A 24,060-nucleotide genomic window follows, 5' to 3' on the forward strand; every position below is an offset into this window, starting at 1 on the left:
TTCTGTTTTGGTATTCTTTATTAAAATACTGCTGTACACACAAATATTGCAAAATTTGAGACAATGAACACAAGAGGGGCATAAAACATACTAAGATGGTGATTGTAGGTGTGATGATGTGGAGAAGAAGAAGGTCGTCACTAATATTAACTGGAGTGTGTGTTATGATGTTGAAGATAGTGATATGAGCACTGACATTGTGTGGGCCAAGTTGGAAGGGGGGGGGTGTGTGTTTGTGTGTTTGTGTGTGTGTGTGTGTCTCTGTGTGTGTTTTGAGGGTTTTCTAAAGCACCACATTCACCAAATATGTTTTTTTTCTGTTCATTTCACTAAAAGAGAGGAAGTAGTACATGATCTAACACTCAGATCCCTGCAGATTTGTTGCCCCCAAGTACAGCTCATCCACTTCCACGATGACTTGGAAAAGACACTGGTCTTGTTCACGTCTTTTGTGCTTCACACAAGACCCTGTTTTTCTCGTCTTATGTTTATACCAACTCGTCAAAAGCTACCGAGAACTCGACTAAGGCAGAAGAAATAAGTACAGTGGTTGGACAGAGTCTGGATCGATCTCTTTATCATGAAGCAGATTTGCACCAAATTCATTTTGTCAATTTGACACAAATCATAAGTGATTATGAACCGTACTTCAGGGCAACATGAAATCCCTCACAGCATGATTTCCACAGTGCCGCTAACTTCCTAAAACCTCCACCTGAAGACGTCCCACCCACTCCACTGTAGCTCATCTATCTGACTGGACAGGGGGCGGCCAATGACAGCCAAACACATTCAATCATTGGGCCCCTCCACCTGTTTGTCATCCTGAGAGAATTCCAAACCATCCGAGTGAGAGCAGCAGCCAGCCCCACTGCTTTGTCTCCAGCACGTTTGTATTTCATGATCTTTAAAAGTCAAATAAAAATTAAAAAGAAAATCTATTGGTGCCCTATTCTCTCCTTCGCCCTCCATGCCCTTCCCTTTACCTAAACCCCTGCTGGAATTGGTCCACAGAATAATAAAGTTGAATTGAGGCAAAAATGAATTGCCCTCCCATACCCCATCATGCATTCCTGCACAATATCTGAGCAAAGAGAAAAAACAGCTAGAAAAATCACAAAAAGCGTCACTTTTTCTCAAATGTAGAGGGGCCCAGACCCCCTGAGGGGAAGTGAAGATTGGGATAAAAGCAGGAAGAGAAGAAGGGAGAGCCAGAGAGAGAGACAGAGAAAGGGGACGTTGGGGGCGGGAGGACAGGCGGGGGACGAAATAAGGACATTCCACAAAGAGGCAGCTGTGGCTCCACCTCAACAGAAGCCCCACCCACGGGCTACAACCAAGTGCTGGACAGCCAAACCAAAATGACCCATCCTTATGCAGTTCATGTCACAATAGCGTCCTTTAACCAAAGGTGGTTGCTGCATATGTAACAAACACTTGGTAGACGGCATCAGGAGAAGACACCCCTTCCTCAGTGCCAACGAAAACCACGTTTTGCCCCCCAAAATCCAAAATCCCAGTCCATGTTAGCCTACCCACCCACACATATGAGCCTGATGTTCCACAATCTCCTGAACTAAAATGTCAGAAATCCATTGACTTTTCCAGTTTTAGGAACCCATCCCACACACCCAAGTGGTTTGTCCTTTCTGAGGGGGAACCAACGACCACGGCAAAAGTGGACTGGCCCATTTCATGAAACGGCTGCCATCCCGCCCCAGAGAAAGCCTCAAGTGGTGCGTCCCATCTCCCAGTGCGTCAGAATGAAGGGGTGTGGTCTCCAGCCGGAGGAAAGACGCTGTCAATAGAAAGCTGGATTTAATTTTTTGTTTTATCTCTTTAAGTCTGCTCTGGTATTTATGTCCGTGTGTGTGACTTTAGCTCTCTGTACACCCTGTAGGCCACTCACACATATTGATAAAAATAACAAAAAATTAACAAAAAAATTAAAATCTTAGTGCATCCTCCTCAGAAAAATAAACCCCAACTGTAGAAATAAACAATAAAAGCCGGAAAAAAGTTCAAAACCTCATGGTTTGTTTGTTTTGTTCCCCAAATCTAAAAAAATGTCCTCATACTCGTTTGTCACAGCTTCCGTATTTGTCCATTTATGTTATGTTTTTTTTCTCCTTTTGTTTTACGATTCTCAGCTGCAGGGTTTAGGAAAACTAAAAAAAATACACTTTAGAAAAAGCCTTCCTGGTGGACACGGTCAGTGTATGTGACTGAGGTTCACGAAGCCCTGCCTCGCTGCCTTTGCCATGCTGATGTCATTTCCACGAGCCTGGTCCTCCGCTGTAGTGCAAAAGTGTGTTCCAGGTACGGGCAAGTCCCACCCCGGGCCAGAAAGGGCGCTACAGAGAGCCGGAGGCTGCAGCCTGCAGCTCCTGGAAGGTACTGTCGAAGCAGCGCTTCAGGTCTGAGTAGGTCACAACCAGGACGCTTTTCTCATCCCGAGACACCAGGCTGATCTTCTCAGGAACGCCTGCATCCAGCTGTGTCAACACGGAAAGGAACAGTAAAAAACATTTTTACGTAACGTATTTTGGAGGCAAATTAAACAGAATATTTATTTTTAAGGATTAAAAGTAAACGTGAAACCATGAATTTATTAACTGATTAGACAATCATGACAAAAAATCCATCTGCATCTAACATGGCTGGATGAATTTGACTAATTTAACAAAGCATTGTTTTTGGCATGTTATTATAATTTTATAATGACATTAAATAATGACTTTTTTGCAAGCTATAAGATAATTTTTCATGACTTTTTTGGCATACTGTACTATAGCATTTTTTATGATGTGATTCTATGAGAATTTTTAGGGCATACTATGACGTTTTATAACTTTCTGGCATATTGCTATGACATTTTTACTGAGATGCTATACTATGATGTTTCATGACCTTTTTGGCATAGTATACTGAAATTTATTATGACATACTATACATTGACATTTTTCATGATTTACTATATAATTACTTTTTTGGCATCCTGTACTGTCTGATATACTATGGCATTTTAATGACAAATTGTACAAAGTATTTTTGACATACTACACATTGACTTTTTATGGATTTTGGCATACTGTACTATGACATTATACCCTCACATTTTTCATGACACACTATACTATGACTTTTTAAAACTTGTTTTGGCATACTATACCATTACATTTTCATGATATTTTACACTATGACATTTTTATGAGATAATATACTTTGACTTTTTATCAGATTTTTTTTACAAACAATCCTATGACTTTTTTGACACTTTACTATTCCTTTTTTAAGACATCTTATACTATGGCATAGTATACTATGACCTTTTATAACCTTTTTTTTTAACTATACTACATTTTTCATGTTATGTTAAGAGTGTTAAGTACAAAAGGTCAACCAGTCTCAGACTTAAATAGTGAAAATAGGAACAACAGATTATGAAAAGTAAAAACAACCTGCAACAACATTAAGTTGGATAATTTGATTATTTTTTGGGCTGATTTAGGATGTTAAATTTGAGATAGGCTTGTTTGTGAGATTCACAGTGAAGTAATAGTCAGAGCTTTCTGTTGGTGTTTATTATTAGAAAAATGCTGCAGTTTTAACAGCAGTTCTAAATTATTTTCGTTAGCTCTGGAAAGCAACTTAGTAAAATGACCTAACAAGCTAGTTACAAGTGCTGAGAGTTTAACATTTACGCTGCTCCCGCCCATGACCAGCTTGGTAACCAAATACCAAATGTCACGGATAAAGGTAGGACGATAATAGTCATACTTCTCTCCTCTTGGTTCTGCAAACTGTTGGCAAAAGCGTGCACGTTTTTATAGCCAATACATATGAGGCATTAACAGCTGCTCTGAAAATAGGACACCTCGCAAGTGTAATTCATACACATTACATCAACACCTCATTAACATAGACAAGTTATCAGTTTATATTATATAAAATAGAGAGAGGAAAAAAGCTGACTGACTTTGTTGAGGCAGGAGACAATGTGGCTGAGGTCAATCCAGGGCGTCCCAGCTTCTGTCACCTGGTGAAACAGATGATCCCGGAAAAGCTTCAACAGGTAGCGGTCGCCTGTCTCTGACCACGTCGGGTCCTTCTGAAACCTGACTCAAGAAAGCAAAAGGTCACAGAGTAGTAACAGAACCACAAATCACGCACAAAGCTGTATCTTTATGCAAGAGTTACTTACTCTGGGCGCTCATTGATGGTGCCCAGTTTGGCCAACAGGCGGAAGAGACGGCCATTCTGCACCTCCTGCAAATGTATGATGATTCATATTTAAACATTTTCTTACATTTTTGCCTTTGTTAGACAGTCGGCATTGATTCCTGACCAGAACTGGACCGTGGACATTGCAGTTATGTGGCTTGTGCTGTATAACCATTCACATTTGCTTCACTGTTGAACTTTTAAGGGCTTAATTATTTTGTCACTTTACCATTTATATACTTTTACTTCCTATTTTACAATTGTTTACACCTCTGTGTGTGCATTAATTCGTAATTAATCCAATTTCATTACTTCATTTTGTGTTTTATTTCTTTATATTTTACCCTATATTTTAATTTGCATTATTTAATGCTTACAGTTTTCCAGTTTTTTTTTTTGTTTTATTTGTGTGATCTTTTTTTTTTCCTATACATTTAATGAAAATTGTTCAAGGGACCCTGAGAAGATTTTTATGTTGACGACTGTTTCTCTGTAATTGTTGTAAATAAATAAATAAATGCACAAATGAATAACTATAACCACTTGTGTGCTCCAGCAGTTCAGAGCATTTACAGAAAAATGGGCAGCAAGCATCCCTAAAATATGTTTTTTTGAGCAGCTGCACAAAGGGTGTACTGGAGGAAAATGAAAAGAACATAATTTTTTAACAGAGTGAAAATTGCACATACTTTTCGCAATAGACAAGTAAATAAAATATTGTGCAGTTGATGAAAGCAAAATTCAACTTGCATTAGAAAACATGCACGTTTGCTTACATTAAGCAATTAATAATGTTTTAGGGCTGCTGTGATCTAGATTTTCAACTACTACAGTTGTACAGACAGTAACACTATGGGCCATTCTGCTTGTGCAAGTTGAACAATAAATATAAATACATAAATATTCAACAAAAAAGAGCAAATAAATTAATACATTGATGATGAAAAAAGGGATTAAATAAAGAATGAACAAACGTCAAAGTTAGAAGCAAAGGCATATGTGACAATTTCACCTTAAAATGGGCCCCTTTAAAATAACAAGACTACTCATCCCTGTGGGGAACACTGTCAGAAACTGAAACTTCTGTCACTTGACTTTCTGTCCATACATGGTGTTGGACCATGTTTTCTCATAGCTTCCAGAAAATACTTCCTCCTTACTAAAAGTCAACCAGAAGAAGCTGCTCTTTCTTCTAAAGACATCTATTTTTGTACGCAGTCTCATCCGATTGTCAATAAATAAAAATCCCCAACAGTGGTGACCACATCTACATCACTGATGATTTAATCAACATCAGAAGCACCTGTGAACTCATCTAGAGAGTTATGTCAGTTAGGTGTTCGCTCACCTTTCACCTCTGCAGATCTAATTTACTCCTGCCTCTCCTGTCTCTTCCTCCTCTCTGCCTGTCTCACCCTGTCAAACGTTTTATGCACTGTTGGACAAAGTGACAATTATTGAAAACCAATCAACCAATCATGTAGCGGCTCTAGACTTATTTTTTGTGTTGAAACATTGTTATTCTATTAACAATAAAAGCTCACATTACCTCTCAGTTAAGATGATATCTTTTTGGAGCCACACTTAAAGCTTGGCTCTAACACTTGGTGTTTGTTACGACACAAAACAGCTGAATGTTTCAGTTAGAGGAGACTAAATGCAGATAAGACATTTATCTATCATTTATTTAAAGAGGTTATGTTTTTGGTGCAGTTCTTTGAGTGATTGATTCATGAAACTTGGTGGAAGGGTGTAGCATTGGGCAAGGAAGAACCCATTACATTTTGGGGCCAACTGGAATCACGAGGCAGATACACTAATGACGTTTCCCTTTCATCAATATTGCGGGATAGGGTATTTGGCCTTAGCAGAGGTGTGGAGGTGTCTTTCGCTTTACTGATGGAAAGATAGACTCACATCACCACAGTTGCACATTCTCCAGTTTCCAAATATCTTAGTGTTGTGATAACTGTCACGTGTTAGTGCATTGGGGGGGGGCATGTCTAATGTGATCCGCCACAAACATTATCCCTGTATAATCTAATCTGTAGCATTTTATGAACTCACTGTTGTTTAGTGTTGTTAATTCTTTCTGCTATGTCTTTGGCTTCACACCATTTTCTCTTCTGCTTAAGACACTCTTAAACTTCTTAGAAGTCTTCTTCAATGCACCTTCTCTTACGTGCTAAAAATTTTTATGACTAACAAATTGTTATCACAATCTAGTCAAAACTGTAAAGGGAATTTTTTAGGAAACGTCATAATTGTCAGAACTTCTTAGAATTTTTATGACAAAGATCAACTCTTTGCACTTGTGGGAAGCTTTGCGAATCCCGCCCCAGGCTGATGTCAAGACACGATTTTTTTTAAATATGCATAACAGGTGTTACAGCGCTTTCATTATTTCAACAGCTTGACACAACAAAAACAGGCTCACCTGCCAGGTAAACACCGCTGTTTCTATTTCCCTGTTTGCAAATACACATTCAGCTAAGACGTTATCTAGAGATGACCTGATAAACCAGAAACGGTTACAGCCTCCCCATCAGCACAGATACCAGCAAAGATAACAGCAGGTTCTGCCAGAAAAGCTACTCTGTTTATCTAGCCCAGCTTTGTTACTACAGACAGTTATTTCCTTGCTCTACTATTAATTTCTTTGCTGAACTTATGTTGCTTAAATCTTGATATATTGCGACATCTAACAAAAGCAGAAACAGAAACCATATGTAACTAAGATGTAAAAACACCATTGCAAACTACTGTGTTAAGTGTATATATACAGAGTAGGGGAGTAAAGGGGAAGTTGGGGTATGAACAAGAAGAAAGGTGAGGTGAGGGTTGGTTGTTTCACACATTCACACTATAACATGGGGAGACTTAAAGAAAGACAAGACTGCAAAGTCTACAATATACCAAACAACATCCTGTGTGCACACAACTTCCCTCTTAGTTCACAAAACCGATGGCCTACTTCCGGCCACCACCCAAGAATATCAGCCCAACAAGAACAAGACTAAATCATGCATACTAATGATGCTTTCCGTTCTGTGCCTTCAGTCACACAAACTCTTCCTTCCTGTGTTTTTTAAGTCTACCTGAACAAAAAAGCAGTGCCCTTCACATACCTTGGCCAAGTCCTCCTCAATGACATCATTCCTCATCTGTGATGCATCCAGTTGTGTGTAGAATCGAGCTCCAATCATCGGCATGATGTCATTGACGCTGCGCAGGCGAGACTGTTCAGTCAGCAGATACCTGCAAATACACAAAAACGTCCGAGTTTGTCTTCAGCTCAGTTGGAAAAGCTGGACAACGCTGTGCAACGTTACAGACCCACTCTTCCACTTTTTCCAAAAAGTCTTAAAGCAGACTTTTAATGGCTATTTAAATTCTACTACACTTATGTTTAAATGGTGATCGTGTAAACACTGCTAAAACTTGGTAAGATATATTTTTAATGGGTAGTTTAACAATAGGGCTTCTTAATATGTCCAGTAAATAATATTGCAATATTTTTAGGCTCTATCCTGATACACGAGATACATCTCCATATTTTGAAACTTATTCTTAGCTACTGTAGACAACTAAAATTCTACTACTAAATAATCTACTGTAAAAAATAAAGTGTAACAAAGTACTATTATAATTAAGTTAAAAAAGAGTGCTGTTATGGTAAAGTAGAAAAAAAGTTAGTACATCAATAAAATAAAGCACTATTACAATAAACTTAAATAAAGCACGGTTATAATAAAGTTAAGTACTATCACAATGAATTTAAATAAAGTTCTGTGGCAATCAAGTTAGTAAAGTACTGTTACAATAAATTTAAATAAGTAATTTTACAAGAAAGTTAAATAGAGTACTGTTAAAATACTGCTATAATGAAGTTAAAGCATTGTTATAATAAAGTGAAATAAAGTACTGTTTTACTAAAGTTTGATATAGTACCGTTATCAATTTATGTTACAATAAAGTAAAATAAAGCACTGTTATGATACAGTTAATTATGGTACTTTTATAATAACATTAAATAAAGTACTTATACAAAAAGTATTGTTATTACACGGTCCATGTACATAGATTTTTTTAATGACTAAGTGGCTCTACATTCATGTTAAACCAGGAGTAAATACCAGGAATTGATTAAACCCCCTTTGGAGATCTTATAAGCACATTGTGTCTCTACAGTACCCAGACATGCTAAGTAAAAGGCAACTGTATGTAATGTAAGTACAGCAAGTTCATTTACCACTGAATTCGCACTCCTAGATAAGAAATAACCTAAATTACTCACTACACGACTGGTGTGGGTGGATGACGACATGGGTAAACATAATCTGAGTTCCAGGAAGTAGACAATCAGATATAGAGTATATCAGACTGCTGAAGACACTAAAACTGTCTGAAAATATACTTAATATTAATTGTATCCTAAGCTGCAGTCATTTTAAACTTTGTAATGATTTTTTGATTATAACACTAATTTGAGGGTTCATTCTCTAGATTATTTATGACAGTATCAGTTGTAAAACTGTTGATTTCATCATATCCTGGGCTTATATGTGAGAATGAAGAAATGGCATAATTTGTCACTGCTTTGGCCACATGACTGCAATGCAAACACGGGACTATGTCTTGAAGATAAAGGAAAATGACGCAAGCTACTTGTTGCCAACAGGTCAGGAGGTGAAATGAAGTGTTCAGTCATGTGGATGTTAGCCAAATTTTCCCATTAGCTACAGATACAAGGCCATAACTTTAAACCTGAGCTGACCTAAACCAGGTATTAGGTAAGATTTTTTTCGTCTGATTTTGTCAGGACAATTCTTGCTTCTACAAAAAATGTTGCACATTCTGCAGCCCACTGCTCCCTTTTCTTACAGAATGAGGTTCTTGAGGTCTGAAGAGTAGTTGATAGACACCAGCTCCATGGCCTTCTGCAGGTTCTCCCTTTGAATGCCAGCCAGGGAGTTACATGCCAACGCCAGCACCACCTTGCCCAGCGACACTAGGTCTGCTTGCTACACAACAAAATACACACATCACAGAGATACACACATCAATGATGTAAAGTCCCATTTCAAACAGAGCTTTGAATGCTGCAGAGGGACCCTTCACGCCCCAAATCAGAAATACATATTTTCCCCCTTACCCCATGGTGCTATATATCAGTCTAGATTGTTCTGGTTTCAATTGCTGAGTGTTGAGAAATATCGGCCGTAGACATGTCTGCCTTCTCTTGAATACAATGGAACTAGATGGCACTCAGCTTGTGGTGCTCAAAGCGTCCAAAAAATACATTTGGAAAACTCAACAGCAATGTCTCTTTCCAGAAATCATGACCCAATTATTCAAGATAATCCACATATCTTGTTGTGAGCACTTTCATGTAGGAGCTTTCTTCTTTCTACTGAACTACACTGGCAAACCGCATCACCATGCAGAAGGAAGCGCGCATCTACTCATGAACGAGAGCCTCATGCTCATGACAGCATGAGATGTAAAGATTAATGGCGTCCTCATCGACTGTGCTGTAACATTAGCGAGCTGAAGGGGTGCTAGGTGAGCTAGCAGTGCATGCACGCTTCCATCTGCATAGTGATTCAGTTGGCAGGTTTTCTTTGGAAGAAAGAAAATATTTATTTTCTTAGTGGCTGGGTCATGATTTCTGGTAAGAGACATTGCTCGAGTGTTTCAAATTAAATGTTTTGATGCTTTAAGCACCACAAGCCAAGTGCCATCTAGTTCCATTATATTCGCAAGAAGGCAAATCTCTACGACCGATATCTCCATAACTCAGCGACTCACACCAACAATCTAGACTGATAAATAGCTCTACAGGTAAAAAAAAATGCTTATTTATGATTTGGGGTTAACTGTCCTTTTATGTAGCTGAGATATAACCCTCTAAATTAACACTTCATTAATGTATACTCATGTATAACTGACACAAATTACATCATACAAAATACCTGGTATTGTGGCATTAGGGCAAGATGATTGGTCTGACTGTTGTCAAAAGTTAAGACATCAAACACCCCAACACAGTTCACCCGTAACCTGCAGAGGTAAGACACAATTATTAACAGTTTGCTTGCATTTCTCAGTTTACTGAGAGTGCACAACCACACTTGTGGTTGTGAAAAAAAGGAAGCATCGCTGAAAATATTCTTCCGCTTTTAATGTATTTACAGTTAGCATATCTACGCGTTCTGAGCTGGAAATTGAAATTCATGCTGTCTGTTCACCACCCTTTGTGGTCAGCTCAAATCTACAATATTCATCTACCCTTGCTGACTAACAAGGTATCAGTATGTGGGTGTACCTGGTCTTGCCAGTAATAAGAATCTTGCTGGGGTCCATGACACGGCAGGCCAGACCGGCAGTGTGGATGGTCCGCAGGGCCGAGCTGAGCTGGACAATGTAGGCCCAGATCAGAGACTCTGGGAGCAGACCTGCATGCTGCCGTGGCGGGGGAGGTTCATGTTGTCCTGCAAAAGGAGACACGTTTTTTCATACAAACTTAGCCTGAGGGGTTAAACATTACTCAAGAACTAAACCTCTAACCGTCATCAACTTCCTTGGCAATCTTATCTTCAGGATAAACAGTTTTACACCGTTGTGATGTCAGTAACGCGTCGTTTTTAGTCAGTCGACATAATTCTGCCTTTATTCTGCCTTCACTCTTGTCTGCCCTTTGTCAGCATTATCATAGGATTTGCCTCGTTTTTCAAAGCACTTTTTAAACTCTGTTTTTAAGGGTGCTATATAAATAAAGTTATTATTATTATTATAATTTTCTAAATCACCCCTTACTGTGGTGTCGGAAAATAGTGAAATATACCTCTCATAATATTTTCTTTCTTTCAATTGCTTATTTTGTCTAATAAACAGTCCTAAACCCAAAGATATTCAGTTGACAATAATATGAAACTGAAACCTTCACAACTGAAAAGTTGGATCTCGGGACTGTTTGTTTTTTTTTTTTTTCTTAAGAAAGGATTTAAACAAACAAAATGATTATTACAATAACAGCAGATTAAATTTTTGTGGACTGATTCAGCGATTATGAATTAAGGATATCCCAATCCATCAGTCTGGATCGAAGTATCAATTCAATGATCACTGATCCAAAATCACTGATACAAAGTGAAAATATTGATTCACATCATCATAAGCTTTAAGATACACCTTTATTTTGAAATTCCCATGGCATAACACTGTCTAGTAGCACCTGTCAGATAATGACAGGCAGCCAAGAAAACGACATTGAGGATATTCAACTTGGCCCTCAGTAATAAATCAGGAGTGTGGAAATATGCAGGATTTCAAAGAAAAGACAAGGCAACAGAAAAACCCCATGGCATATGCAAACAATGCTGTGACAAGATGAAACACGACTAACCTGTCCGGGCATCTCACGCTGCAAACTTGTTGCTCTGGCTACAATAACATTAGCACATCTGTTTCATCGATGTTAGGCTAAGTGCATGAAGTTATGTTGAATGTAGCCTCTGAAATAAAAGCAGGCAGTAATCTCATATTACAGGTAAACACTAAGCTAAAAGATGTTTCTGAAAACATTTGATGTGAGAATTATGCAACTCAGTAACAGAGTCTTGGTTTACATTTCATCAGCGCTGCTTTGTCTTACTGTTTGAACTCCATTTTGTCCACCCAAACACGCACGCGCGCACACACAGTGACAGGGCTAACGGTAAGCATCTCAGGTTTAAAAATGTAACAGGTTTAATGAGAGTCAAGCCGTCGGAGCAAGTTTGTTGGGATAGGTAAATGGTGTGATGTTTATTTTATTATAAATAAAGTTATTATTATTATTTTTATTACTATTATTATTATTATTATTATGTGGTTACTGACCCGGAGGAGAAAAGCTCTGACATGGTCCTTTACTGCTGCATCTAATCTATGGAAATTTTTCCATTGTTGGTCAACTTACATTCATTATCTAACATGTTTTTTTTTTTCAGCAAGTACCCAAGTTATAATTATAATAATAATAATAATTTAATGCAAGTACTTGAATATGGAAGTTACTTAAAATGTCTGTCCCTGGCGCCTGGTGGCTTAGTGGATAGAGCGGGCACCCCATGTGTCCTCACCGAAGCGGCCAGGGGTTCGATTCTGACCTTGCCCCCCCGCCCTTCACATATGTGCTGTCCTATCAATTAAAGGCAAAAACGCCCCAAAAAATATCTTTAAAAAAAAAAAAAAAAAGCCTGTCCCTAAGAGCTGCAAATGTGTGTTGTTCAAGGAATCTACATAATATTGTATCATGATAAAAGTAGTGATTTACACTCCTAGTATGAACAAAACAAATGTGAGGAAATTACACTCACTCTTCCCTGACATCTCGTTTACCATCAGCTCATAACTTTGTCTCACTGTAAAGTATTCTGAAACTCCCACAAAAATAAAGTTAAGTAATGTTACTCAGGCGACATATGGGGAGTCTCCCCCTGAGAATGCAGAGATGGCCAAAAAGGTTGTTATTATAACAGGTAGTCCAGAAAGAAATGTATTTGTGCTATACGAGCCATGCTTTTGAGGTATATTTAGTATGCTCCCCTGTGGGATTCTATACAGTTAATATATTTTGATTTGTTGTATGTGTTTGCTGCAGACTCAACAAAGCCCAGGGTCGGAATGGTTTTGCTTCCTCTGTCTGCATTCCTGTAGGTAGGCTTTACAACACCTGCCACAGGATCAGTTTCAGCCACAGTTTCCTCCAAGTCCCCACATCTCTCTCGCACAGACACATGCATGCCAACTGTCAAACTAGGTCACATAACAGAATCCAAACATTTGAATCTTCTACGAAGCCTTGAGACATCCACAAGAGTAGTTTTAGATAGGGCTGCACCTAACGATTATTTTTTTATCGATTAATCTATCGACTATTTTTTTTCAATTAATCGATTATTTTTTAAAATTGATCTAACTATTATTTTTTTTTATTACTCAATTATTTATAACAACAAATTTACCAAAAATAACATATTAAAACGTTGCAGGGCATTATTCCCCACAAAAAATAGCCAAGTCGTAACTGGTAATCTGTGTTTTACAGTTTGATATAAAGTCTCTCCAAAATAAAATTAATGCAAGAGTTTGTTCCACTCAAGTAAAAGGATTGTAGAGCAATCTACATTTAGCAATACAACAGCAAAATAAATAAAACAATGTAAAATTCAAGTCACTTTTGACAAAACAGTTACTCTTTGTTACAGTAACAAACCTCAAATCTAGCAGTCCAACAAAACATTGAACAGTAATATTAGTGCAATTTGAATAACATTATAACTTTTCTCAAACAGAAATAATTCTAACTAGTCCATTCTTTCTGCATCAGAATAGTCCAGCATTAACTGGGCCTTAAGGCATAACGCTGCCTGCTGATATGAGTGCTGTATTTTCATATTTATAAGCACATATTCCACTTATTTATGAAGTTGTGCAAGCTCCTGCACAGCTGACAAGCCCATCCTGTAAATGTTTCAAGATAAAATGCATTGTATCAGCAACTGGTGGCATTCTGTCTACAGAGACACAGACAGTTAGCTTTTGTTTTGAAAGGGAAGTAAGGCAGTTGAGGTAAAACAACATCTTTGTATTTCCTTATCTCTGTGACAGAGAGAGAATTTAAACTGCAGTATAAAGTAGTATAGAGTCAACAAATGCGAGCATCATGCGTAAAAAAACGGCGAGCCACTATTTCTCTAGATGTGCTGCAGCTGACACGCAGCTCAGACGCGCCTGACAAGCGCTGCTCAGGCGAGCAGTGTGCACATACTAACTTGATAACATGAACACCGAAACAAAAACAACACGCTCTGCGCTGCTCACGCTCTCATGGCGCGCGCTGTATGAAACAGTGCAAGGCGTCGATACCGATTACGTCCATGCGTTGCCCCAGCCCCAGTCTTAGAGCTTTAAACCTCTTGTAAAATGTATCTTTATTTTAAGTAAACCGAGTGGTTTTGTATTAACAGTCTGAGAAACCAAACGCAGGATGTGAGAACAACTGCACGCTTTGCAAACCTCAAAGTGCATGCCCAAATAGGCCTGGGTTGACGACCTTATTAGCAAATGAGTAAACAAACTCAAAATGTGTGAAGCAGAGAGGTGCAGAGGGGCATCTAAAGTGAAGCTAGGGCTACTTCAGTGTGACAGTGGAAAGGTGGGAAGCCTAACTCACCCCACTTCCTCTTGGTAAAGTACGAGTCTGCTGCTGGGTCGTTGAAGTGTCTGCTGAACATGGTTTCTGCACCCGCATGGAAGTCATAGGAGAACACCAACGCTATAGCAAAAAGATGAAAAGAGTCTGACAGCTGTACATACTTTCATTTATCCAATTTTTGCAAGTTTGTTCAGAATTGTACTCACTAATGCAGTGGTTCCCAACTGGTGGGTTGCAGTCCGAAAGTGGGTCGCGGGTCCACTCTGAATGGACCGCAAGTGACTTGCAACCATTTCAAGTTTATGAAAAACTGGCTGTCTGGTTGTTGTTTTTTTACCCTCCCCAAAGCAACAAATATTTTCCCTACAGCCTCCCTGAGTGGCGCAGGGAAAATGCATGAAGTGCACATTTTACATGATGTGTTCAAGGACTGTCAGAAATTTGAAAATCTAACTCTAATTTCTGTTTTTAAAGTTTGTGGCTGTGACACATGGTGTAATTTTGGCAATTTTTATTTTGGTATGCCTGCCATTTAGAAGGCATATTTTCCCTAATGTTTGCCAAATTTCTTTCGAGAAAACAAAATTGCAAAAAAAATAAAAGGGAAAAACATTGCCAAAATTGTTTCTAAGGAACACATGTCCACATGTATGTAAGGCATGTTTTTTTCAAAAAATGTTGTCTTTTTTTCCCTACAGGGGCCCGGGCTAAGTCCCCAATGTCCTCCAATCCTAGAAATGCCCTCAGTTTTAACTAACAGCACCTCATTCTTGCAATATGATTTCTTTCATTGTGTTTTAAGCGCTTGTGTTATTTAAGTTTTGTCAAAAAAAATGAAAAAGTGGTAACTTATCTTATGTGCACACCTTGAACCAATGACTAAGGAGAAAGTGGACCTCGTGGCTGGACCTTTTGGGAACCACTGCCCTAATGTCTTAATCTTTATGATCATCAGACAATCAAATAAAAGAATTAAATACAAATCTAGTTTCTATCAGCCAACTGGGTGCTTAAACGCTTCTGCTAAATTTACAGAGCTAAGAAAGCAAAACTTTGGTGATAAACATCCCTTCAAAAGACTGCAACACTGAAGTTATAATGAAACCACTCCACCTTACAGATTAGTCATTTTGTTGGACACCAAAATTGATACATGTAAAAAGTACAATTGTAGAGCAGGTTGACTTTAGGTCCGTTTTATATCCTGGAGACACAAACATGTAAAAAAATTCACTTATACACTTACAGTGGTCTCCAAAGGCCTTTGTGGTGAAGACCTCCCTCAGTGTTACAGAGTTTGAGTGCTGAATCTTCTTCCACATGTCCACCAGCATCATGCACTTGGTGTTTACAAGGCGGAAACCTGGACAGATTTTAAACATATACAATCAGTCATAGGCAATTAAAAATTACGATTTTTTGAACCAACATAACATCCTGTACCACCTTCAAATATGACAACAGCAGCTCAGAAAAACAGGCATTTCATTTTTACTCTGATTCTTATTAGGTTATTTTTTCTGCACAAGTGCATTGCATTATTTTCCCTATAAAGGCACAGACACACAAAATTCACATCAAAAACCTAGTGGCGACAGAGGCCACCTATTGTTTCACCTCACAAGGACTGTGTTTTAGCCAAAAAGTTGCACATGAGCACATCGTAAACACTACAGCCAACAGCCATGTAGCACTTACATGCTGCACCTACATGAGAGGAAATGTCTCTCCATACCAGCAGGCAGCGGTAGTCTGTATTCTAAATTTAGAAAAGTAAACTGGACAACCAACAGGACCGATTCAAGATGCTAGTTTGCCAGCTGGTTATGGATATTTATAGTGCACCAGCGAACAGTGACATAATTACAGCTGAATTAAGCTGTTTGTTTTTTCTTGCACTAAGTCCAACTGCCAGTCAGAGGGATTTCATTCACCAACAGGCTCAGCCACACCGATTCCACATGCTAAATCGGCTGAAAAAAAGCCAACAAGGGCCAATAGTGTCAACTGTGCTGGACAGTCTGCAAAAACTGGGGCTACAGATGCTGAACAATGGCCCAACATTGACTGGTTGGCGCCGTGGTGTGTCATGGCCCTGAAGTAGAAAGCCTTTGTCGTTGGAAAGGTAAGGACTATTCTGTTTTTTTAAGTATAACAAAAAACAATTACAATTTCAATGCCGTTTTTGTTGCTCCAGCTATATTTTCTGAAAATATTCATCAATTTGTTGGAAAAGTGGTCATATAACAAAGATGACTTTATTAGAATCATTAAAGCTTTGAAAAGAAGGCAATTATCTCTATCAGCAGGTTGCTTTATGACTTTTTAATAGTTACAATAAGAGGCAATAAACAATTACTTAATTTGTCATGTGGCTATTTTGATCGTGTAGCATCTGTGTGATGATTATTTGGAACACAATTTCTTATAAGTATATTTATTACCGTGTATCCTCCTCAGGCAGTAAGGCAGGTCATCCTTGCTGTTGACAGCCTTGTAGCAGGAGGTGATGTAGCTGAAGTTGCTGGTCTTCTGCATGCGGTTTGGTGGAGGGAGGGGCTCAAGGGGGAAGAGGCTGTGGTAGCTGTCCACTTCAGATGGTACATCTGCAAAACACAAAAAGTTTCAGAAGAGAAAAAAAAAGTACAAAAACGCACGCAATCAAAAATGGAGCAAACAGTTTTAAGTAGGTTATCCGCCACCTGAATTATTTCTTCTTTTTATTATTAAAATAACAACATTATATCATAATATATCATTTAACAACATTCCCAGTTTTATTTCATTTTTGCATGCCTGGCAACAGACTCAAACTAAATAAAAGGGAAACTTTCAGAGACCAAAAACACATTTAAACACCCCTCAACACTAACATGAGGCCTGTTTAAGTTTGCTTAAGTATACAGTGCAGGTTTGTTTACAGTAAACCAACAACATATTCCAACTGTTCAATACAAAGCACACTTATTATGAAGTGGAATTACAATGGAAATTATTGAATCAATAACAACCCTTTGTGGTGACAACAGAGTGGATCCTTTACCTGGGTTCTCTGAGTGGTCAATCTGGGCCATTGTTATCAGGTGTCTGTTTATCAACTCCTGGAGGACAAATAAAGGGCGATCACATCAGATATTACCTCCAGAGGAGAAGACAAGGGAGATATTTGGTGAAAAAAGAGGTGGGAAATACCTGTCGGAGTTCATCAGCCATAAAGAAGGACGGGGCATTGGCTTTCGGCTGCATGTAAGCCACATGGGGTGCAGTAGGGGGATAGATATGGTAGGTAGGAAACACCTGCAATGAAGCCACAAAAAGACAGCTTCCTATTTATTGAGAAATGAAAACCAGTGTTATCATACATGTCTCCCCCACACCGCCACCCCCACCTTAAAACTCAAAGCTATGCAGATGAATATGATGAACCGAAACTCTTATCAGGATTTTAATGAAGTGTGAGGAAGATTAAACAAGACATCTCAAGTCAAACCATGACCTCTTCATCGCGATGAGTGTGTTTTTTAAATGTGTGGAGTGCCTGCACGATAAAAGGGCAGCTAACAGACTGATATGTAAGGTCACAAGCAGACATTTAAGAGTCAACACTTATCAAAAGAACCTCCGATCAGATTAAGTTTTAAACACAGACAGATTTAAGTACAGTTTCCTTTATATAAATGGTGTCATGAGATGCTGCATCCTTTTATGTTGGGTTTGGACTAAAAAAGTATTCCTGTGTATTCGCTGGTTTATGCTGTAAGAACGAAGGCATGATATGATGTTATATACCAAGTGACTGTAGAAATGTGTTCGTTGGGAAAGATCTGGCGACACCTTTTCTATCGCAGGATATTCAAGGCAGCATGTGCTGCAAATCATGGCTGGGTTTTTGCCAGATTTTGTGATACTCACGAAACCAGCTGCCTCGTGAGGTAACGTGAGGCAGACATGGAGAGTGAAGTTTTAAATACAGAAACCTGTTACACACACATTTAAAGCTACCACTTTGAAAGAATTTTACTTTTTTGAGACTTCTCTTTTAATTAAAGTGTTTTCATGAGTGGGAGTTGATTTTGTGTTTGTGTGGAAGTTCCAAACAAAAGAAGAAAATAAATGTGATGAGGTATGTTATGTAGGGAAGTTCCCGACTCAGAATTATGCCAGTCGAATCAGATTTGGCTGTTCAATAGGAATATTCAATGATATGGGTTTTTTTTTCCACTGCAAGTTTTTAAGTTTGAATGGGTTAGTGGGACATTTAGTGAGACGGTGGCATTTATATAATATACCAAACAAGCTAACAGTGCTGACACCAGATCGGAAATGTGCAACAACATTTCTTGCCAACACTAGATATCAAACAAAAGCCAGATCCTGCATCGTATTAAGTTGCTGTGAGTTGTGCAGAAGATAGAAGATAATGTTTTCTCAGAGCCTGAATGGTGCAGAGTTTCTCCTCCTCATGCCACTGCATCTGCATCGTGTACTCAGCTGTCTGTACCAAAAAATATCGTAAAGTCAAGCACGCTTAGTCTGCAGCAAAGTCGAGTGACAACTACACACAAAAAAACGACTGTTCGACTTGAAACAGCCTCAGTCAACTGAGGAGTCTCGGACTGATGATTCAAATCTTCAACTTTCAAAGGGCAGCCCTAACCTTATGGTTATTTTAAAGCATTTCTCATTGAAGTTAGAAAACAATTAATTATTATATATACCCTTACAGTGACATAAAATTAAATATACTACAATAAATGATTTTGGACATCGCCCATCTTAACGTAATTCCTCACTTACCATCCCTGCCATCGGTGCGGGGGTGTTGTCTGTATAGAAGTAGGTGGTCCCTCCCACAGTCTCTTTCTGGATTATGTGAGTGCCCTGGTCAGCTGCAGTGGTGGGCACCATGTAGTTGGCAGGGTTTGGGGTGTGGCTGCGCCGACGAGGAGCAGGTGAGGTGTGCGGTGTAATTTTAGGGGAGTGGAGAGGAGAAGATCCCGCAGACAGAGACATGCCTAAAATTGGATATAAAGAAAGTAAGGTATTGTTTCAACAGTAGCACATGTGGTTCTGCACACAAGAGGGAATTCCCAAACTTGCTAAACAATACAATTTCAGAGCTAAAGATGGAAAACAAATCTGAGTCTTAAAAAAAGTAGAGCAAAGCAGATGTAATGGGGTGATTTCTCTGTGGGTGATGCTCCAAAAACCCTTACCAGGAGCCAGCGCAGCAGCTGTGGAGCTGCTGAGGCCAGGATGTGGGAAGAGAGGCGAGGGGAAGGCCTGGACAGTGGACTGAGCCATGGCGGCCATACGTGGAGCTCCCTTGGGGATGAACTCACTTGCTGCCGGGTTAGGAGTCTGGCAGCACAAAAAAAAACAAGCAGGAGTTACATTAATGAGCATGATAGAGGCAATAAAAACAATAATGAAAATTAAACTTACAGGGTTCCCACACATTGTAATGGACAAAATTTCAAAACTTTTCCATGACTTTAAGGACCCTTTTTTTTTCTTGCCCCACTTGCCCGGCAATTTTCAAACATAACATTTAAACTCTGTTAAAACACAATATCAGCGTCCCACATATGTTAAAGGACCATTTGAAATTTGATAATCCAATAATAATTACTTTATTTACAATTTCTGGCTGTGATAAATAATTTCAATCAAGCCTTGCCTTTCAAAAACAAAAAGAAAGAAATAAAGAAAGAAGTTAACAGACATGCGAACAAACAAACAAAGAAATTATAAGTGTCCTGAACTTTTATATTTTCTAGAAAAATTGCCAAATAACTTCAAAGAAAAAAGTCATCAAAAATTCAATAAAGGAAAAAAAATGGCAATATTTTTTTTTTAAAAAACATGTTTTCCAGACTCATCTTCTTAAAAAAATTTTCTTAACAAAATAAAGTTTTTAGGTTTTCAATAAAAATCGGCAAAATGTTTCAATGGAAAAAATGCATGTTTTCTTTTTTTTAAAAAAATCAGTGGTAAAATATATAGAAAATACAGCCATTTTAAATTGTATGCCTCTCCTCTCGGCCAAAAGTGCTTAATATTATTTTACATGCCTAGTAGGCAGACATGTAGTGAAAGACAAAACAAAGGAAGAAAATAAAAGAACTTCCTTGTTGAACAAAAAAAAAAACAAAAGGTTGTCACACCTTAATGCTTATTAACGCTACATTACGTTGTAAGCTACAGAAAATAAATTCACTGTTATGTTACATTATTGTCATTTAATTTATTACACACAACATATTGCCATGATTTTTCCAAAACCGTCAATGATTTTTGCTAGTTCCATGATTTTACCAGGCCTGGAAAATGCGATTCTGAAATTCCATGACCTTTCCAGGTTTTTCATGACCATGAGAAACCTGAATTTATCCTAGTTAAGTGTCAAAAAAAGTACAGTACAGAACTTTGAAAGCAATTTAAAATAGCTTCCCTGTCTTGGACAGGACGCTGGTGTGCTCACCTTTCTCCTTTGGGAAATGCTAAGAGCACCGAAATCACTGAACAGTGAGGATGTCGGGGAGTTCACTGGCTCTGTGGAGACCAAAGAGTGCAAGAAGTTGAGCAGTGGCCCTTTCAATATTCAGTGGATGAGTACTGAACACTGCTTCACAGAGCTCTGGAGCCGTCTTACCATGAGTGCTGTGGCTGAAATTCTTGGCACCATCGTTGAGGAGACTAGGAGAGCTGCTGCTGGTTGTCATTCGCTAAAGAAAACAGCATCAAGAACAGATGTGTTACAGAAGGCCCACTAATGTGCAAATATATATATATATTATATATAAACTATCACCAAATATTATTGCAGTATGAGGGGCAGGGTAAAAACAATATCTGTAATATCAGAACAAAAGTCTGCAGGTCATTCACGCAATTCTGCAATTTTGCTACTATCGTTTACTTCTGTTGTGCATTGTGCAATGCCCCTCACTGATGACACATCCTTGATTACAATGGTTAAGCAAAAACTGGTGGTAAAATGGGATGCCTCACTATAGCACCAAGGTTAAAAAAAACAGAACCAATTCAAGAACCACAGCTTATTTGGAGTGTCAGACACTCTGGGTCAATAGATTGGCTTTTGGATTAAAATCATCTGTCAGCAGCTATAACCCTATTCTTTATTTATTTGTTTTTTAATTTAACTGTGCAATGCTGACTTACTAGTATAACAATTCTGTGCAGTACTGTCTTGACTGTGCAGTAATTCAAGTGAGCAATACTCTTTTTGACTAATATTTTTATTTAATTCCCACTTTGTGTTGTTGCATATTTTTAACACATTTTGCTTGTATGAAGCACATATTTGTACATATTTCTCTCTTTCCCCCGTGGATCAATAAAGTACTTCTGATACTGATATCTCTAACTTTGCTTTTGTACCTGCATCATTGAGTATTTCGACTCGGCTGGGCTTCCAAACCCATTGACCCCAATAAAGCTGCTGCTGAAGTAAGAGTTGGTAAGATTGGCATCGCTCAAGGTGGCGCCCTCCATCCCTGGGACTGTGGAGGACAGAAACCAAAGTTTAACAAACACTACCTGCAAAATGACTGATTTAACTGAGAAGAAATTCTGTGCTTCAACAGACGAGAAGTAAAAGCATGCATGTTACTACCAGCACTACCAAGTGTTTGCTAAGCCACAATCACACAGCTACCGTTAGTTATAAAAACATGTAAACATCTCCACAACTGTCTACCACAAGGAGATATCAACCATTGGTATCATTTAATCACACACTTTTAAACAACACTTGCTGGTACCAGAAGTTTTGTGTTAACTTTTGAGCTGTGTGGGATTTTTTTCAGTCACTTTTATGTTTGTTTACGTTTAGAGCGTAAAACCAATGCCCCGTAAAGAGCTAGCATGGCTAGGCTAATGTTAGCAAACATTAAACTTAAGCTACATCTTAACAGCAACGCTACAGTTCACATAAACAATATTTAACTAGAGAAAAACAAATCGGACTATTTACTACAGCTGATAACGACCATCTGAATGCAAAGCCAAACGCATTAAAGTTAGTTAAAGCGGTTAAGGCTAGTTTAGCTAACGCTAGTTGGCTACTAGCTACACTAGCTAGTTAACTGTAGTGTCGCGGATTTCTGCCCACTCACAGCTGTCATACAAAAATAGCAGGCCTCCTCCGTGAGAGCTGCAACAGCATGGCTTATGTTATATGTTGTTTCAAAACATAACCACCACCTGAAGACAAAGCTATTCACAAGACAGCTAGAGAGCGCAGCGTGTGCTAGCTGCATACTGCAGACAGTGGATAATGTTGGCAGGTAAATACCCACGTTGTTTTAAGTTAAGAGGCCTCACTGAATCCCCGGGCTAAATTTTAACAAAGCCCAACAAGGCCCAAAAGTAAAGTCACAGTCAGTCACCCCGTGTGCGGCCTTGTCTTGCAGGAATTGTTACTCACTGGTCAACAGCTGCCCCTCCAGAGTCGTGCCTGCAGGCCCCAATGTTTCGCTTTTCTTGGACACACCGGTCCCACCGCCTCCCGGGCAGGCCGCCGCGGAGCCGCCGAGGGAATACCCCGTTGGCGTCCCGCCACCCCCGGCCATAGACAACGGGACGGGGCTACCACCGCCGCCGTGCAGCGGCAGGGTCGCCATGGACGGATCCTCATGCAGGAACTGACACTCGTCTCCATAAAAGCAGGTTTTGTCTTTCGCGTAGTATCGGCAAAACTTCACCTTGACATTAGGTATCCCGGCACCCCCGAGCGGAGCAGCTGAAGCTGGGAGTCCACTGTTCATGGCACCGCTGCTGCCGCCACCGCTGCTGCCGGAAGACACTCAAACATAGAGACGCAGATAGCTGGCGAGCTAGCCAGCTAGCCTGCAAACAGTTTCCCCTTAAAGGAGCGGATTAATATCACTTCAGCTGGCGAAGAGCACTTTAAACGCTACAGTACTCACATTATAAGGCTAAGATGCATTTTCGTTTAAGAAATTATTTTTGCATCCGTGAAATCCTGGTCGTCGTTGTTGTCGCTATCCATGCAGCTGCCCTTTTCGCAAAGTAGCCTGTTGTTGTTTTTGCTCGCAGTCAGGCTGCTCTGCTAGGGACCAGCTAGCATAGCTTTGCATTGTGGGTAACAGGTACAGCGTTTGGCAGAGTTTACCTGCTGCAAACACAAGCCGCAAATTCATCTTGGTTCCACAAAACGTTTAAAAAAAATGTTCAACATCAATTCAGAATATTTTACATTTACGCGTTGATAGAATAAATATTCATATATAAAATAGATTTTTAAGGATTTGTTGGATAGGTGTTGAAAAACATTTCACATTTCTTTGACCTTATTGCTGACTAAATATGTGTTACAGTAAATCCAGATTGATTTCCAATCCATGTTTCCAAAGCGACTATTCAGTTATTTTTTTATCATGGGAAAAATGATTTGATCGAAGAATACATTTTTATTTTGAATCGTCTCACTTCATATGGGAAGTTTTTAAATCCTATATGCAAATGGACAGGAAACCAAATATCCACTGTTTCAAGCATGAAATGAAACTGTATTTTTAAACACTAAAAGGACTGACAAATTCAAGAGCCACAAGGACTATGGGTATGTACTATGCCTTAAAAAC

The 24,060-nt window shown here is 39.0% G+C and overlaps 1 protein-coding gene across 1 annotated transcript; it reads right to left on the reverse strand.

The window, feature by feature from the left end:
• pan3 (poly(A) specific ribonuclease subunit PAN3) lies at positions 1-23,549 on the reverse strand. Its single transcript, XM_042510224.2, has 18 exons — positions 22,881-23,549; positions 21,833-21,954; positions 21,084-21,156; positions 20,913-20,983; positions 19,645-19,789; positions 19,226-19,443; positions 17,621-17,725; positions 17,472-17,529; positions 16,873-17,034; positions 15,675-15,791; positions 14,447-14,548; positions 10,553-10,718; positions 10,200-10,287; positions 9,109-9,248; positions 7,353-7,482; positions 4,205-4,269; positions 3,980-4,118; positions 1-2,495 (listed from the first exon to the last, which is right to left on the reverse strand). Exons 1-18 carry the CDS (start codon positions 23,218-23,220, stop codon positions 2,355-2,357), a joined length of 2,382 nt encoding a protein of 793 aa, XP_042366158.1. The 5' UTR covers positions 23,221-23,549; the 3' UTR covers positions 1-2,354.
• Between the last annotated feature and the right edge of the window lie 511 nt (positions 23,550-24,060).

This window comes from Plectropomus leopardus, chromosome 21 (assembly GCF_026936395.1).
Source record: "Plectropomus leopardus strain MGB_pleo_1.0 chromosome 21, ASM2693639v1, whole genome shotgun sequence".
Taxonomy (NCBI): Eukaryota; Metazoa; Chordata; class Actinopteri; order Perciformes; family Serranidae; genus Plectropomus; species Plectropomus leopardus.

Bases quoted from the DNA above. Each gene is read 5' to 3' on its own strand.
- pan3 (XM_042510224.2), bottom strand. From the start codon at position 23,220: ATGAACAGTGGACTCCCAGCTTCAGCTGCTCCGCTCGGGGGTGCCGGG. The intron at 17,530-17,620 runs GTATTTCCCACC...TTTGTCCTCCAG, and splicing joins TGGCTGATGAACTCCGACAG to GAGTTGATAAACAGACACCT. The intron at 10,719-14,446 runs GTGAGTTAGGCT...CTCCTTTTGCAG, and splicing joins CTTTACCAAGAGGAAGTGGG to GACAACATGAACCTCCCCCG.